The sequence below is a fragment of the Magnolia sinica genome, chromosome 11, assembly GCF_029962835.1.
Source record: "Magnolia sinica isolate HGM2019 chromosome 11, MsV1, whole genome shotgun sequence".
Lineage (NCBI taxonomy): Eukaryota > Viridiplantae > Streptophyta > Magnoliopsida > Magnoliales > Magnoliaceae > Magnolia > Magnolia sinica.
Genome location: NC_080583.1, coordinates 61208349 through 61221216, shown reverse-complemented (window position 1 = coordinate 61221216; position 12868 = coordinate 61208349). Strand labels below are relative to the sequence as shown.

The 12868-nt window shown below is 38.8% G+C and overlaps 1 protein-coding gene and 1 long non-coding RNA gene across 4 annotated transcripts; both read right to left on the bottom strand.

The window, feature by feature from the left end:
- Positions 1 to 1941: 1941 nt before the first annotated feature.
- On the bottom strand, positions 1942 to 3177 carry LOC131218124 (probable 2' cyclic ADP-D-ribose synthase BdTIR). The gene is made up of 2 exons (XM_058212806.1): positions 2699 to 3177; positions 1942 to 2014 (listed from the first exon to the last, which is right to left on the bottom strand). Exons 1-2 carry the CDS (start codon positions 3175 to 3177, stop codon positions 1942 to 1944), a joined length of 552 nt encoding a protein of 183 aa, XP_058068789.1.
- A 1783-nt stretch (positions 3178 to 4960) lies between these two features.
- LOC131219222 (uncharacterized) lies at positions 4961 to 7780 on the bottom strand. 3 transcript variants are annotated; one of them, XR_009158064.1, is made up of 3 exons: positions 6602 to 7780; positions 6421 to 6465; positions 4961 to 6279 (listed from the first exon to the last, which is right to left on the bottom strand). It is a non-coding gene; the product is annotated as an uncharacterized LOC131219222 (long non-coding RNA). The 3 variants fall into 3 exon arrangements; XR_009158063.1 differs by lacking the exon at positions 6421 to 6465 and having other exon boundaries at positions 6602 to 6698; positions 6807 to 7780; XR_009158062.1 differs by lacking the exon at positions 4961 to 6279 and having other exon boundaries at positions 6286 to 6465; positions 6602 to 6698; positions 6807 to 7780.
- Positions 7781 to 12868: the final 5088 nt, after the last annotated feature.

Below are 12868 nucleotides of genomic sequence, written 5' to 3'. Positions count from 1 at the left end.
AGTCCTGATGATCTGGATAGGATAGACATACATGAGTGCCACATTTGAGGATGTAGAGACACCACCATTTTCAAAATGGTAGTGAGCTATCATAGGAGTCTGCCTCGCCCAGAAAAGCAGAGCAGTAGATTAGCAAAGGTAAAAGACATCATTATGGTGTAGAGAAACACACAAAATAGTCACTTAAATACATCCAGACAAATCACAGTAGCACTTCTCTAACATTCAAAATTTCAAAACCAAATTGGAAAAAAGAGAATCAAAGTAAACTCAATCAGACTTTGTTACTAAAAATCCAACAACATACGAATTCAGCCAAACCCATCACAGAAACAGTGCTCAAACTTAATAAAAATAAAATAAAATTATATATATATATATATATATAAAACTAACAAAATCAATAGCAAAAAAAACTAACAGTACTCCAACATACAAATTCAGCCAAACCCATCACAGAAATTTCTCCTTCCAAACGGCTCTTTATCCATAGCAAATCCTTCCCTTAGAATTGAGTTGCCCCAAAAAACTAACAAAATCAATCATACACTAAAAACGGAGTAAGAAATTCCATTTTAATACATGGTCTAAAGTGGTATATGTGTGGGATCACTGCCTCTAATGAGGTGAATCTATGTTGATTGTTCCCCTCCCATATATCAGGCTAGTCCACTCATTGATGGGCCAAAAAAGTATGAAAGAAACAGAGAGATTAAATGTACAACAATAGTACACGTTATTAGTTGAAGCGTTTCTTCAAACAACTAACATGCAGATGTTAGCGGCCATGGACAGCGGTGGATATGGCTGCTGTTGCGATGGCTGGTGCCCAAATTTTGATAATCAAAATGGGAAGTGAGACAAACAGAGATGAAGAAAGAGAGATCGAGAGAGAGTACCTTCGATTTTCTCTTCTTTCTTCTACTTTCTTCGATTGTTGGAGACAGATAGAAGAAGGAACAACAAGTCGAAGAAAACGAGGGAAAGAGAGATCGAGAGAGAGGGAGGAGAGGGAGATCGAGAGGTGGAGGGAGAGGAAGGGAGAGAGATCAAGAGAGTATGAGGGAGAGAGATCGAGGACGGGAGAGAGAGAGAGAGAGAGAGAGAGAGAGAGAGAGAGAGAGAGAGAGAGAGAGAGAGGGCTTTTTTTTAAAAGTCGACCGAGCATCTGACAGTTGGTGATGGGCCGCCGCTAAAAAAGCGTCGGATATGCCCAACTTTCTTGTAGTGTCAAACGGATGATCCCAGCCATCAATTTCTCCTTTAAATGCATTTTCATCTCACTTATTCAATGGCCTCTATATACATGTATAGGACTCATTTCCACGCACAGGCCATTCATGGAAACAACCAACTAGATGGACCATTTTGGATCTACCATGCCACACGCCATGTTTCGGTCATCTCCCATTCCATATCCTTTAATGTGATACCTCCTCTAAAATTAAAATCTAGGGTTGAACTTTGAATTTTTCATTGGAATATGTCACAATGAAATTTAGAATTTGAATTCATTTGCACCACAAAGTAGCAGTGCACTAGGACATGCCAAACACAGATATTCTCTCTTTTTGTGAGAAACATACATACAGAATCATGAACTTGTAACAATGGCATAGATTAGAAGAATCAATAAACACCAGCATCTTAGATATATGCTTTCCTATAAACAATCAAATACAAAAGAATGGTTTGCCTTTTATATCGACAGGACTTTATAAGCAATCACCTACTCCCTTGTTACCATGTTTCACTATGACACACTTACACTAAAACACGTGTGTGTAACATCAACGTGTTACAAATCCTAAAGAAAGAAAGAAAAAAAAAAAAAAATGTTGTTATTTTAAAGAATCACAAATGTTTTATTTGCATTCACTCTATGATCGGATGAATTGGATAAAAAATCGTTTTTGTTTTTTTAATTTGCATCTCTTCTTATCAGCGGCCTTCCTCTTCCTTCAGGTTCTTCAGGATGATGTCTGAAACGCTTGTCACCAGGTCAGACCAATTTCTAAACACCCACACAAAAAACAAAGAGAAACATCTGAATGTCAGGCAATGCATATATTCGTATTGGATGAGGCATCATTTTGGGAGAAAACTCTCAATTAAGCACTCGTAGAGTTTTAAATTTTTTATTTTAGTGGGTCTTTGCTGTCAACTCAATTTTCAATTGTGGGCCCCATCATGATGGGTGGAGAACATCAACACCGTGCATTTGATGGGTCCCCTTTAGTTAACGGGAAAACCCAAAAATCACCTTATACAGAACTCAGGTGGACCACCGTCTAAAACCATGTGAATACATGTCTAAAACATATCAAAGTACTTGGTGGGGCCCACCTGAGGTTTGGATGCGGCTAAAACTTGGTCTAACCCCTCATCCAAGTAGGATACACACAATGGTGGGGCTGGATTTTTGAACTACATCTCGCTGGACCCAATAAATAATTATGAATGTTTTAATGCGAGAGTAACCCATCTCAACTGTTGTATGTGGTGTGGCCCACCCAAGTCATGGATTAACTTATGGTCCACCATGAAATGATGCATCTGACTGATGGAGTAGATGTTCCACACACACACACTAATATATATATATATATATATATATATATCTTTTAAGAATGTTTTATATGTGAAGACGATTCCTATGATTTTCAAGAAGAAGAAGTGAAAGGAACTTTGTCATTACCCGTCTTGTGAGTTGAACACAATCCCCACCGTGTACCTAGCTTCTTGCAGTGCCTGCCTAAACCTCAACAACTCTTTGGGTGTGAACTTATCATTGCTCATGACATGAAGCTCCGACGGTCTGATGTCGCAGAAGATCGGAATGAGCTTCTTTTTCATTTCGACCAAAAGCGCTAGCTCGTGTAAGCAGAAATACGAATCGCAGTAACGAGGGGAGAACACGACAACCCCAACCTTACATTGCTGGATCGCTGAGCCGATGCTCTCAAATAGACTATTGTTGGGTTGCATGCTTTTACTATACAAGAAAGGGTGGAGGTTGAGCTGGGAGAGACGGTGGTAGAGCAACCCTGCAACAGTCCGCGTAGTGTCTACACCACGGTGGTTTATAAAGACGTCGCAGGGTCGAGCAAACATCCCACTGGCTATTTGCCGAATAGGCGACGAGGCTTGGCTAGACAGAAACCTTTGCATGGACATTATTTCGTAATACTTCTTTCTTTGTGAGAAGGATATTGCCTTGTAGTTTTCTTTTCAATATGCATGGAGTGTGGCAACATTTAGTTTTGGTATTTATAGCCATGTATTTAGAGAGAGAGAGAGAGGTGCGTGTGTTTGTGACTTGAATTTCAATAGCGAGAGAGAGGCGTGCGTTGGGCCTTGAATTTCAAGATTTCAACCTGACGTATTTCAGCAGAGGAGAAAAAACCAAGAAGAAGAAAACAATGAAGATGTTTTGACTATCTGATGTTTTAAGTGAATAGAAACCTTCAAACACGGTGTGTGGTACACGAGCCAGACCGCTTCACGGACACGATCAACAAATGAAATGACTGGAATGTGCGGTACATGACATTTGTAAAATTCTCTGAAAGTGACCTTTTTCTCGTGTCACCCGATTCGTACGTTTTTCGTACTTTTGTCTCAGCGTGAAGAGAATTTGTCAAAGTCCACAGTCTGTCTACCGCGCTCCATTTGCTGGAGCTTTTATTCCATAGCCCCGACCAGGCCTGTGAAAATGTGTCCACCGAGAGAAAGGTTGCCCCCCTAGATTTCAGACCCTTGACTATTGTATTTATGTTTATGCTCACTCACAACTAGTTGGCCTGTGGAGCCCACGAAGGTCTTTGTATCACATTTTACACATCCAGCAAGGTTTTTTTTTTTTTTCTCGAAAAAAGAATATGAATATATATAATACAAAGAAACCGTTACAAAATTTGGGCGGCCCTGGACAACTAAAACCTCCTAGACCTGCCTATCGTATCCATATACAAATCCCTCCCCGATTAGAGATTAGGAGCCTACTTTAGACTCTCTAATCATACCCAAACCAACCTTATCTAATGGCACTACCAGAATAATGGACAAAGGCTACGGATTTAATCCGTAGCCATAAGTCTACCGCTATGGATTAAATCCATAGTAGGACCATCGTCGTAGGTGCCGAGCCAATAGGTCTAAAACTTATAGCTAAGGATTTAATCCGTAGCTATAGCTTAAAATAGCTACAGACATAATCCGTAGCAAATATTTCTGTAGCCAAAAGTACCTATAGCTACGGATATTATTGGTAGCTAAAAGTAGTTTTGAATCCGTAGCAATATGCTGAATTTTATAACAACTACGGTTGTCGGATTAACAGCTACGGTTAATATCCGTAACTATTGGCTACAATAAAAAATATATATACATTCATTCAATCAATTACCACCTGCATAATCAATCATTCATTCATTCAATTACCACCTTCATAATCATTCAATAATGAATCAATTACAATCATTCATTCATTCATTCAATAATGAATCAATTAGAATCCTTCATTCAATCGGCTAGCAACATTGCACAGTGTGATCAGATAGACACCTGCGGCAGCTTCACTTTTTCTTATCAAACTTGGCCAATTCATGGAACCTATAATGTAGAGTCAAATAACTACAATATCAACATCCTAGAAACAAATTAAAACAATTGCTAGAAATAAGTCAGAGAGGTTGAAACCAGTGTTTTAAAACTCTGACCCTAATAAAGAATTTGAAGACCATAAAGAAAATTCAAGATCTAAGATTCTATCTTTACAAACTTAAATTCAAGTGAAGAAAGATATCTCGCAATTTTGTTGCCTCGAAATGCCTCAGGAAAGAAGAAGAAGCAACCGAATTGAAAGCACCATACAAGGGTACTTTAAACATAGGATCTCGAATCCTACTTTCCCCACATGAGACGGGTCCGCCTTGTGAACAGAAGATACAGTGGGGCTTTTGTCCATTTCTATGAACACTAGTTGCATCTTGTCATAGATTTTCGAGTTGGTATTTTCAGTTGGTTTGTGGGGCATCCAAAACGTGCATCAGGGGTGCATAAATCAGGCCACTAAAACAAATCGATTGTGCTACTCATGTACAATACAACGGATGGTACGAGAATCACAAACAGTCCACATGTGTGGCATACATATGTGGCCTACTAGATGAGTGGACAAGATGCTTTTAGTCCAAAATTCAAACAATAACTGATATGACTCAAAAAATACAGAGTCGTACTAGTTGATCATTTAAACCATGGTGCCATTAATGAGAATGCTTCTATTCACAGTAAAAACCAGATAAATTCCACCACTAGTGGAAATCTAAGGGTGCGTTTGGATTCACTATTGAATTGAATTGCAATGACTAGGACAATACATTGGAAGTGGCCAAATTGCAATTTCCTCAACTGTTTATTGCGAGGGACTCCACTCCCAATTGTAATTTCATTATTACCAAGTTGGAGTCAAGAGGAAACAAACTACTATTTGAGGGTAAAATCTCCTTCTAAGAACTCAAAAGGTAATTACAATTCCACCATTTCCACTCTATTAAACTAATCATCACAATCCAATTCCTTAGTGCATTCAAACAGAACCGAAAGTAGGCAAATCACCTACGGAGAAGGGATTACCTCTTTTACATGGTCTACTTACCTTAACTCCACAGATTATCGACTACATTAGGAAATCTCACTAAATTTAGACAAGTTGCCTTACATTAAGTATACAACAATTCATGCATGCAACAAAACATACAACAAGCGTTGGAAACTAGTCCTTGAACACAAACCCATTGAATTGCAAATTCAGCCAACTCCCTGTTGTTGTTGTTGTTGTTAACAAAGTTTTGAAAAAAGAAAGTCTAGTATATAAAGAGAAAACATAATCTAAGTGATAATTAATATTTTAATTCATAGCAGAGTACGGAAACATCAATAGATTTCATTACACAATGTGCTATATATTACTACGGCAATGCAAATAATGAAGTTGAATCAGCAGGAACTAACAAAGATATTTCTTACCGATCATTCCTAATAGGCAAAGGATCCTTGAATAAAAACTCACAAAAACCATTAGGTATAGAAGTAATTCCTAATACCAAATTGAAGAATAAATCAAGTATTGTATTGCTAAACAGATCGATACATTTTATTTTCAAAGAACTATCAATGCAAGAAATCTCTACTTGAACACAATGCCCAAACCTTTCAAAGTCTTATGCAACTTTCATCAACCTTCTCACAGTTTGCATGCGAAATTACGAATACCTGGTTAGAAACACACGAAAAAACCACATTCAATCAAGGAAAGAACAAAGCTTTAATGGCTAAGATCTTCTAATTGGGAGATTTTGAGGGAATGGCCCATCCATGATGGGGCTGTCAAATCAATGGCTTGGACAGATGAACCATGAGCCCCACATCTACAAACTAAGCTCCAAAGATGGAAGTTCCCTGTTTGGAATGAATAGGGAATTCAGCCTCCAACAAAAAAAAAAAAAAAGAAAAAAAAAAAAGAAAAGAAAAGAAGAAGAAGAAGAAGTGAAAATACAAGTGGGTCATAAGATGAACTTCTAAAGATCCATTTTACCTGCTTGTTGGCTGGATTACGACCCCATGAAAGACGAACTATCTGGTTCCCAATGACTGTCCCATTCAACCTCTGCAATGCCTCCTCAACATGGTTTCTACCAAGAATAATAAAGTACAAAATTCAAAATAACATTAAGAATTATAGAGATATTGTGAAGGGGATTCCATCATGTTTTCTATTGAACCATGGTCATAAATTATACCACTGACAAACTGAACGAACCTGCATCCTTTCCCAACTAGTATCTTTACAGAATTAATCTCACCATATTGAGAAAAGTCTTATCTGAGATCCCCATCGCTGGTATTCAGGCCAAGCCCTCCAACAAATATCTAAATAAGATGTGCTTAGTGATAAATAAACTCAACTAATGTACAAAAGTTTCTCTTATCAGCAATGTACAAATGTTTATCCTATTAGTGATAAATAAACTCAACTGCCAAAAAATATGTAGCAACAGGGCAAGAATCCAGTTTTTTCGAACTGACTTTGAGAAGGCAAATCTCCCGGCCCATTTTTTTAAAGCTTTTAAAAGAACCCAAAGACCCATATGCATTTCTTTGTATATTGCCTTGGCAAGTGGCTCTAGATGCATGGGCTCAGATGGGAAGAGAGAGAAAAGGAAGATATACATTACCATTCTAAGTATCTTATGCATTTGTAGCTCTTACCATCGAAAACAGAAAAAATGACAAGAGAGAGAGAGGTAAAGCAAAGAAACAGAAAATCTTCCCTGTACTCTTTTTTAGTACATGGATTTGCAGGAATTTCACGAGTAGTTTTTACATGTCACAATCCACAAAAACACGCGAATGTAGAAAATCTTGCTTTATCAATAAAACCTAGATAGAAACCTACCTATTTCATCCATTGGTTATACAGGTATATCACAGTTAACTCTCTTTCTTTCAATGCATATTCCAGTTTTTGTTGCATTCATCTCTAAACTATATTTTATTGCAGATCTCACACACACACTTCTAAGTATGATAGATTCAGAGACTGGTCAACCATATCTGAGCACACAGAAGAGACTTGCTGTCTTTTCCAAAATGCTTCGTAGTGGGATACCACATAGAATGGCAATTGTGAACAACTTTCAAATCAAATTCCCACCTGCAGAGAAATGCTAGCAGGGTAGCCAACAAAGACAATAAAAAAACAGATCTACCAGTGGCCCACCATACTGAAAGAAGTCCTAAAGTGCAGCTGATTGACAAGGGACATGTGGCCACTAATTATTCATCTTTCCTTCATAACACCTTGAGAAAATGCTCTTTTCAAATATTCTTGTATTAGAATCAAATACCTATCACTAACACATGAGAATTCAAGGTTAGGGTTGTCTACATAGACTCAAAACTCATCCAAAATACATTACATCCTAAAATAAACATAAACACACAATCCAAAGGAGAATTCAAGGTTATGGTGTTAGACAAAGTTGTCCCACAATTTTGGATGTGCTTGGAGATTTTATTTTATTTTTTTTAAAGAAAAAAAGAAAAAAAGGAAAAAACAGTTGTCTCATAACTAGCAATAATAACTAACAAATAAAACAATGTCATAAACATTTATTGTATAGAAATATTTTAGGAGTGTTTAATCTTACATTCTACTACTGAAGATCATATATATATATATATATATATATATATATATATATATATATATAATGAAATTTTATTGCTTAGATGATCATGGGCCGAGCATGTCCAAGTCATTGTCATTAAGACTAGCTAGCTCTATTCATAGATGTGCTATGGTTGATGCAGTAGAGTAACTCCCTGTTCACTATCAGTTTCTCAAGTCTTTCTAACATTACGCTAAGGAATCAAGTCTTTTTAATGTGAGGTGCATCATCATCATATCAAACTTAAATTAATTGAAGGAAAAATGCTAGTCATATACTTATATTTACAGTATAGTTACAGTTATCCTAAGACATAATTTTCATGACTTTTTCTTCAAAAAAAAAAAAACCTTATCTCAACTGCATGTAATCTAAGTAGCCATAACCAATTTTTCTAGTAAGAGTAGGAATCCCAAAGCAAAGTATTTTTCTCATGGCCTGAGCCAAACTCAGCCTTAACCACAGAGAAATACAACCAACGAAGTGAGGAAACCAAAGAGCCATGCATATGAGCTAAGAGTATGTGGCATTGCAGAGCTCATAAAGGAGGAAACCAAAGAGCCTAATGCCATTATTATTTTCTTTCTCAAATAGAATACCCATGATTGATCATTGTGGAGGGTCGTGACAAGATGATTGTGGTAAACAAATGAATATCGGAACCCGCACATGTTGACAAGGAGGCCTCGTTTTCTTGCTGAACTCATATTCCTTTTAAGTTGCACAAATCATGATTTAATCTATATAACATATATTATAACATTCTTTTGAATTAGTTTCAGAAGCTAAAAGTTTTTTCACCATAAGCAACAACAAAGGCCTTGTTTCACATGTCATTCACATCACCTCTTTCTATATCATTTAAGTGAGATGGGCATTAAACAATTATTGAAAAGGCATTAATCCCTTCATATGGGTACTTCTAGCAACTTTAAATCCAAATTCCCTTTCTTTCAAGTAGAAATAGTCCCATAGGCAGAAAATTTACACAAATTTTTAAGGAAAAAAAAAAACAGAGGCGAATTTTCGACCTTCCAATTCTCATCCTATGCTAGAACCCCTTGCTTCAGCTTACATCAGTTTTTCCCATCATTCTTGAAACTTTCTACTTTGCCATGTTGAGCACACCTATCCCTGCACTAACAATAAATAAAAGAATTAGAGGATGCAAAGCAAGGTTACAGTTAAAATGTCCAATACTACCAAAAAAGAAGAACATGACAATTGTTCTTTCTTTGGTATGGAGTTGGAATCATATGGAACACAAAACAACAAGAAAAAAACTAAGTTTCTGTTAGTTATGATATCAAACATTTGGTATGCATGTCTCCCTTTGTCATTTCATCGAACATCTAGTACAAATCACGATTCAAAGGCCTCAAATCCCAATTGGTCGAATATCCAGTACGCATCCCATGCACAGAATCCTGCACAAGTGAACTATATCAGGGACATTGAAAACTTTTTTACTTTTTTCATTTTCTTTCTTGAAATTATAGGATCCCCAACCCAAGGATTTTGGTCAGGATGCCCCTCTACGTCAGGTTGTTAGCTTGTATAAGTGGGTCCCATGATTCAGTTATACAGACTATCAGTATCTATCCACTTACATTTAACAATTTTTTCAATTGAATGTGAAATTGCAGACCTCATAGTATCTCTACTAATTATTGTCCATTTGTAAGCCACAAACCGAAAAGATAAGATGGTCCCAAAGAAAAAAAAAAGCGGAAAGGGAAAAGAAAAGAGAAACCGTTTGATGTACGAGCATCTATAGTATAACCCACTAACTAATGATCTAGATCGACAGATCATCAGCCCACTTCTATAAACCATCGCCTCAATTTCCAAGAGCTCAAAAAAAAAAAAAACCCTAAAACTGCTACCTCTGAGGTGCTCCCGTAAGTGTGGGCCTGTTGTTGAAAAATGACCCATACTCACCCAACGGCGGAATGCTTTGGGAACGCCTCTGGAAATGTGGCTCCCTAAGTAGAATGTTTCCTCACACTACCATCAACTTTCACTACTTGACAGGGCAGGAAGCAAGGGCCGCTGATTGGGCACAGGGATCATCGGACGACAATCGGATGGATGAGGAGTCGGATTCAGATCGGATGACTAAGGATCAAAGGGAAAAGATGAGAAGTCGGCCCTCATCCCCGTCGGTCGTGTTGGGGAGACACTTGAGAAGGTGTTTCCGCTTGTGAGGCTTATGGCCGACGATATCAACTTTGGAGGAATCTTCGCTGGCACTGTGTAAGATCCCTCTGGAGATGTGACCATAGGCCGGCAATCTCTCGAGAGGGCCTCCTTGTCATCTTTGATCTCCTTGTATGAGATAGAGATGAGGAGAAGATGAAAAAGGCGGAAGCTAGGTATTTTATTTTATTTTTGGAGAGGGGGAAATGAAAAAAAGGGAGGGATAGCTAGGTTTTTTTTTCTTAAGAGGGGGAAATGAAAATGAAAATAAAAATAAAAATGAGTGTGTTGGGGTTTTGCGGGACGGAGCGGGACGGAGCGGTAAACTAACCGTCCTATTAGGCGATGCGTGGACCCCATTGTGATGTATGTGGTCTATCCACACCGTCCATTCATTTTTAGAGCTATTTTTATGGCATCATCCAAAAAATGAGGCAGATCGAAATCCCAAGTGGACTACACCACAGATCAATGGTAGGCGCTTAATCTCTACTATTTCCTATGATGTGGTCAACTTGAGCCTTCGATCTACCTCCTGTTTTACATACATGCCTGAAACGCAATGTCAAAATGGATGGACGGCTTAGATATAACATACACACTATGGTGAACCCTATAGAGCCCCTACAGAGCGTCAGTCTCTAACTATGAGGCGGAGTCAGTTGTAGTTATTAGCTACGGATTAAAACTATAGCAATATAGCTATGGTTTATATCCGTAGCGAAAAGCTTTCAATGTCCGTAGCCTTTGGTCGATTTTTTGGTAGTGCATGTACAAACCCCCAATGCATATTGGTAAATCTTTCACATACTTGAACAAAACGTTGCCCTGTTTATCTGCACCATCTCTAGCTAGCCCGTCAGCAGGTCCGTTCCCTTCTTTAGGAATGAGGGATATGACAAAGTTACCCCTCTTCTTAAGACCCTCGTTCCTCGACAACTAATACCTCCACTTCCACGCTGGATTGGAGTTACACCTAAAGGCAACTACTACAAACTTGGAATCTAATTCTAACATAATCTGATTGAATCTAAGAGAGACACCAAAGGTCATAGCGTCATGAACCGCATGAAGTTCAGCCCTATTGTTTGTTCCTTCCCCATAGCCCGAAGAGAATGCAAAAAGAATGTTACCGGTTGAGCTTCTATAGATCCCCTTCCCCTTGAAGTTAACCACATCTTAGACGTTCATCTAGAGAAGCTCTGCTGGGATCGGGTGGATTAATTACTTTATCAGCTAGAGGGCCTAAACCAGACTAGTTACAATGCGAGAAGCTGATCGAGCCTTGGCCCACCTGTCATTGCAAGTCATTGTCCAGGAGAGGGGAAAGCTTGGCAAGGCATTTCCAGAGGGGCGACGCACTGGCTAGAGGGGTGCTACCAGTCAGAACAGGGCGAAAGGATCCATACTTGGAGGTAACGAAGTCTGCCCAAATGCTGCTACTGACACCGAACTTTGAAGTCCAGGCCATCTTAAGCCTAAGGGCTCTCATGATGTCTTTCAATTATCTAATGCCGAGGCCTCCTTCATCTTTAGGCAAAGAGATTCTGCTCCAATTCAGTTAGTGGAGTTTTCTCTTGCCTTCATGACAACCCCATAAAAAATTAATGAAGCTTGCTTCCATTTTAGCCAGGATTATGGCTGCAGCCATTGCGTGAACAAGGATACCACAGAGAACGTGGTTGATCAGCGTACTTCTTCTTGCCAGCGAAAGATGTCTGGCCTTCCAACCTTAAATTTTGGCCTCAATCTTGTCGACCATGGGTTGATACATGGCACATCTAACTCTACATTTAATCAAAAGAACCCCCAGATAGATGAACGTTATTGCTAATCTAGGAATCCCGAGACTCCTTTTGATATCTCATAGTACCCTTCCAGATGGGAGTTTGGAGGAGAAGTGGAAACAGCTTTTCCTATGATTAATCTTCTAACCTGATGATTCTTGGTAGTTGGATAGGAAATCTGCAGCAGCTTTAAGGGAAGCGTGGCCTCCATTAATGAAGAGAACTATGTCATTGGTAAAAAGGAGGTACGAGATTTGCTTACAACCCTGCTTGAGCTTGAAGGGCTTACACCTACCGCTGGTCACCAGGGCCGAGAATCCTCTGCTTAACACTTCTGCGGCTAGAAAAAAAAGGCTTGGGGGTAAAGGATCTCCTTGGCCCAAGCCTCTAGATGATTTAAAAAAACCTGCACCCTCCCTGTTTATCAGGACTGTGAACCAACTGTTGTTCCAACACTTCTCTACCATGATTATCCAGGGGAGGCAAAAACCGAATCGAGACAACACCTATTTGAGGCCCGTATCCTAGCCTGTACTATTCTATAAGCTTCCGCGATCCTCCCGATTAAATTTCGATGACCCACGATCTGTTATCAGCATTTGTGCGTAACCTCGAGTCGAGTCTAGTATTCCAGAGTCGGCTGGA